This window comes from Dreissena polymorpha, chromosome 7 (assembly GCF_020536995.1).
Source record: "Dreissena polymorpha isolate Duluth1 chromosome 7, UMN_Dpol_1.0, whole genome shotgun sequence".
Lineage (NCBI taxonomy): Eukaryota > Metazoa > Mollusca > Bivalvia > Myida > Dreissenidae > Dreissena > Dreissena polymorpha.
The window spans coordinates 61,552,929-61,558,928 of NC_068361.1; the positions used below are offsets into that span (position 1 = coordinate 61,552,929).

The window sequence follows — 6,000 nt, forward strand, 5'->3', positions numbered from 1 at the left end:
ATTGTATTGTCTATTTATCAGACTTAATTTGCACAATTTATAAGAATTAGCTAGAGTAAATATTGTTTTGTTATCGTGTTATAGGTAGATGACACAATTAATATTGTGTTGAATGTATGTGGTAGAAAGATGGGTGAAGGACATAAACACGAGTTAATTGTTAATTGCATTAATGTTAAAATACAGACACCCGCAAATGAGCTTGTGCTTGTCGTAGATTCCAACTTAAATAGATTGGTGTTATCAAATCACTTTTGTAATGCACTCTTTACTTAATTCATATGACTGTACATTTTTGACATTGGGTTATTCAACAACAAACTACAGTAGGTGTTTGGTGAATAAATCCTGCCTTAAAATCTAGTTAAAGGAACACAATTTTCAAGAACCCAAAATGTTTAGTAGCTTTTTTAGCTATGTGTGTGCTAACAAGGCTCATGTATCAGTCGAGATGGAAAATAAAATTATGCCTAGACATTCAGTAGTTATGTTTCATAATGTACTTTTGCTCTTTTGAACTTCACCTTTTGAGAATAGTTTGGTTCCTTCAGGTCTCAGGTTAGCGCCTTCTTGTTCAATTATTTGTGCATGTTAACCATACTTTCAATCACTGCAGGGCTGGGAACCATCCACGAGTCTCACCAAGATGAAACCGGGGACCAGCTGCCAATGTCCCGGGGCCGCAGCGTCCGCTTCGAGATCCCGGAGGTACCCCCACCTCCATCCTCCCCGCAGCTGTCAGACGACGGACAGAAAGACATCAGCAGAAATACCGTGACTATTAGCACAACCTTGCCTAATCCGGATGCCGTGTCAACCAGCACAAACTATAAACCACAGTCCGGTGGAACCATCCGGACAGACGTGAATACTGTGAACACGTCCAATCTTATGGCTGAAAATTCATTTGTTCGTTCACAGACACGCGAGGTTTCATTTGTAACGTCCCCAGAACCCTGGCCCCAGGTGAATGAAGCAGATTTTCAGGATGTTCCCAAACCATCACCAGGTGAGATAACTCATGATACGGCAACAGCAACCCCTGTTACCATAACTACGGGTCACGGGTTGTCTGAGATAGACGAAAGACGGGACAAGGAAAAAGAAAGGGCTAAGAAAACTTTAGATCTTAGGGCTCCAATCAAGGTACCAAGTCCGGAGAAAGAGGACACAAAAGATAGTGAAGACATAGAAAAAACAGAAAACTATGTGAATAAGACTCCAGTAGATGAGAATAGTTCAGCTTTGAGGAGATTGATGGAAGATTCCAGAAAGACTGCCTCCCCTGCACCACCCCCACCATCACCTGAGGCAAAACAGGACAGTAATGCATCCCTGAAGAAAATGGAGTCGAGCAGTAGAAAGCCTCAAGATGATGACTCTGAAATGACAGTCGTACAGATTGCTCCCAGGGGTCTGATGAACTCTAAGAAAGGTACCACTCATCGAAAGATTGATACATTCCAAAATATTGACATCCCTGCAAAAGTGGATGCCACACTTAATGATAAAGAAGAACTAACTCTGAAGACAGCAACAGTGGAACTGAGCACGGAGACAATTCTAGAAGAACCTGAGCATACTCCTGAACATGAGGATGAACATGTAAAGACAGATGGTACACAAGAAAAAAGTACTTTGGGGAATAGGTCACTTTCCGAACCATCCACCCCAGGACCAGAGCCGGTTGCATCTGAGGTCAAACAGACGCCTGGTGAAGCTGACAAAACGGCGGGAGCAGAGGTCTTCACTGATTGGACAGGGCCTCGTGAGGATCCTGAGGGAGCCCAGACAGGGGCAGTTATCGTTCCAGACATGACGGAGGAAGGTGGGGACCATGAAGGGTTCATGGAGGACCTGAGACAAGCGTATCAAACACTGGAAAGGCAGATCTCAGAAGAATTTAAGGACGACTAACAAAACAGTCATTTCAAAAGACCCGTTCAACCTCTTAATGATAACCATTAACTTGGACTTAAATCTAAAATGGTCACTGACCTGATAACTTAAAGAGGGGAAAATATGTACTAAAATGGCTGTACACTTTTTCTGTGATAGAGCGCCTGATACTTTGTATTCGTTTTGTTATGACAATTTTTAATTTTTTATCAGACAAAATGTCTTGAATAGTTTTCATATGAAAAGTTTTGATGTCATAATCTTTGTGTCACACATCAATGTCATTAGCTTTATTCTTACTTTATTACTTATTGATAACTTTAGGTTCTAATGTCATAGGGTATATGGCATAGACAATTCATGCACAGATTTAATGTGCCCATATGGTTTGGTGTTGGATGGCGAACAAACTAGCCATGGACGTACCTATTATGTATTGTAATGGGTATTCTGTAATTGGTTTCCATGAAATTTGATTTGCTGAACATACCATTTACAAATGTATACAAACCTAGATGATTGATCACTTAGTGTAGCTGTGACGTTCAAAGTATTTACCTTTGCCTAGTTTTAAGGCATCAAGTTATTCACCCACCTGGGCTTGTATTTACAAGCACCTTAGGCAAATCTTCACTTGAATTGTGCTTAAGTGATAATTTCAGATAAAATCTTCTATCCAAAACTTTTTTTTTCTGAATTCTAAGGGATAAAATATAAATCACTTGTTAAAAGTGTATAACGTGAAAATACCTACATGTACACACGAAATATGCAGATACTTGCATATTTTTAAATCAAGGAAATTCCTTAGGTTTACAATAAGGAGCTTTGTGAATAAGGGCTCTACTCTCATACCTATTGACGGGAGCAGTGGATATTGTTTGCTGATTTGTATATTTGAACACAATCAGGTAACTTGAGCACTGGGGTTTTATGGTCCGTTTAGAAAAAGGAGGTATACAGCAGTCAGATTGTCTGTCAGTGCATCTGTAGTCTGTGCAAGTGTCTGGATATCCACCACCTGTAACTTTGCCATTTATAGGTGGCTTTTTAAATAATTTTGCGCAAATCTAAACCATCATAACACAGTGTAGGGCGTAAAGTATGTCTCCTTACATCAAAGTTCAAGGTCACATTTATAGGTCAAAGGTCATATTTGAAAACGGAAGTGGATTTTGTGAGCATCTTTATTATTTCAGTGTGTAGTTTTAGCAAAATTTGTTAGTTTTTTCAATTACTGAGGCTGCATTTAATAAGGACCAGCTGTCCTACCTGTTTGAATTACTCAACTCCTGAAAGTTGGGAAAATTTTGTATTATATCAACAATATCCATGCACATTATTGGTTTCTTTTCTGAAAAATATACTATATGCTTAGGTCTTGTGCTGTGGTGGAAAAGCGGACTACACTGAGAAAACCCCAGCAATGTGGTATGGTGACCACCAACCAAACTAACTGTGAGTTAATGGTTAATTTCCTAAGGACATCTAGCTCTTTTAAAGTTATTTTTTATACAATGTTCTGTAGAATTTGGTTCTACATTATCACATTTTTGTGATTTTTCAGTCTGTGATAACATGTTTTATGTGATTTAAACTGCGTGGTATTAATGTCAGCTTTTACCTATTTTAAAACAACTTTTTTTTTTAAATTTGTCATAATTGTATGGAAGTAAAAATAAATAAATAACATATTTAATTTAGAATATTTAGCACTTTTGAAGTGTTTTGTTTTGTTTTACTAATTACTGTCCATCTGAGATAATGCTATTTTTTTACAGGAATGTATATATTTATTCCTTAGTGGTGATGTTAATGCCAAACAGTCTCATTTGCATTTAGTTTTTGTCGTTTAACATCTAAAAAATTATATTTTTGTTGTGTATATTTTATGTCACAATTATCGGCACTGTTATTGGTTTTAACTGTTTCATTTTGAAATCACATTTGTAATAAAATATATAAATCAGGATTGACTTTCTTGATTGTCATGAATTGAATTGAAAAAGAAACACATACATTGGGGAATAAGGAAAAATATTGATGAGTCAATCGCGGCAAATGATTTCAGTATTGCCTTAAAGAGGTATGCACAGTAGTTTACAAAACAACCTGGAAACTGTACAAAACTAATCAATTTCATAAATATTCTCTCTAATACTTTTGGTGATCTTTTTTGAGTAAGTATAGCTCTTTAGATGTTATAGTCAAATATGTTTGGCAATGACAATATACATAAAGAACAACTCCAGCGGAGATAGCCCATAAGGTTCTAAGCAATGTAAACCACATCAGATAAAGGGTTCCTATACTTTCCTGGTTTCTTTTATGCTAATTTCAAAGAAACCTTGCCTTGATTAATCACTATTTAGACACACCATGCAGGTAATTCACATGGGTCAAGATATAAATGCAAATTGTTCACATGATATATAAAGTGATGCCAATATATAATAATTGTATGTATGTTTATAACAAGCTCAAAGCAACTATTGATTTGATTGTTTACATTCAAGTCAAGTGGTTTTTGGGTACAACGCAACCACAACTAGTAGGGTCACTGCACACACACACACACACACACGCACGCACGCACACACACACATTTATATATATATATATATATATATATATATATATATATATATATATATATATATTGTTTTGTTGTCGCATTCCAATAACACTTCTCCTGGGGTGGAGAGCACATAACCATTACTCAAATACAGTATACAAAACAACAATGCATTAAATTTGTCTAGAAGTAACTCGATCATAAATTAATATTACAACAAACCTAAAACTATATGCTAAACCATAACATGACTTATGCAATTATTCAGCTTATTAGTATGGAGGCGGCGCTTGTGTGCACACATTTATGCTTGGTACGCAGCCTTGATGTTTGTCATACAGTGGGTGGGAATGAGCAATAAATACTCTGGGCAGGAGTCTGAGACTCCCCGCTGGAGCCGAGTAGTCTTTACTAAACTAACTGTAGAATACTTTTATTGAGAACTATTGACTTAATTATATAGCTCATAAAACCTTAGCCAACACTAAGATAATAAGTTACAAGTATATTAAGAGTCCTTTATTATATCAATTTATCACATGCTATACCCTGTTTCCAATGTTATACAATCATTACATATTTTTTATATTACACATGTGTAATACAACATTTTTATTCGTTTTCATTGGCTTAGTTTTCGTTTATTGACCAATCGGATTTTGTTATTTTTCTTTGTAAAAGCCGAGGCATTCCAAATGACGTCAGGTAATGTAAACAATATTCGAGATTTATCATTATGTTTGCGTAAATATTTATTTAATTTGCTCATTTAAAAGCATGTGATAAAACAGATCTGACACTCGTTGTCATATGATACCATATTTTATTAAACTCGTCCAGGAAATTCGTTAGTAAGCTCGCCAAAGGCTCGCTTACTAACAAAGTTTCTGAACTCGTTTAATAAAATATGGTATGATATGACAACTCGTGCCAGATCCTATATATATCGATTAATAAAGCAAAAAAAAAAAAGAATTATTTTAGTAAATAAGTTTAGCTCCAAACTTAGTGTTTTCTAACAAATTGACATAGAAAATAATAATTGGAGACATTCTCCTATAATTCTCCCATCTTAAGTCAGCATCCTTTTAATATCATATATTAAGCCCGCAACGTAATCCTGCAACGTCAACCAAGTAAATGTTAATAGCAATTAAATAAATTGGCAACCTGTTTTCACGGGCAGCAAGACGGTAGATGTCAGATCACTTGTTTCATTATTTATGTGGTTGGACATTCTAGGGCATGGGCGGTAGTGTGGGTGGGCCTGGTTTGGCTTTGCGGCATGGATGCTCTAAATGTATGTGAATGTGGGATATGCACGTTGAAAACTGAAAAAGTTGAATACTTTGACGACTGGCTTAGGGAGACTGTTGGACTACCTCCTTCTTTTCCGCTGCAAAAACAATAAAATCATAACCAGGTGCAATACATAGCATATAATTCATCATAGCACAGTAATTCAATAATCTCATAATCAGCTTCCAAATTACTGTATACACAAATTTACGGTCATTCATGTATAA

At 36.1% G+C, this 6,000-nt stretch overlaps 1 protein-coding gene across 8 annotated transcripts in view; it reads left to right on the forward strand.

Annotated features, from left to right (window-relative positions):
- The window catches only part of LOC127837841 (uncharacterized), a 48,059-nt gene extending 44,190 nt beyond the window's left edge, over positions 1-3,869 (forward strand). For all 8 annotated transcript variants that reach the window (XM_052365235.1, XM_052365233.1, XM_052365238.1 and 5 more), the window contains one exon: positions 617-3,869. In XM_052365235.1, coding sequence (XP_052221195.1) covers positions 617-1,917 — 1,301 coding nt within the window. In that variant the 3' untranslated portion in view covers positions 1,918-3,869. The remainder of the gene's footprint in view (positions 1-616) is intronic.
- The last annotated feature ends 2,131 nt before the right edge of the window (positions 3,870-6,000 follow it).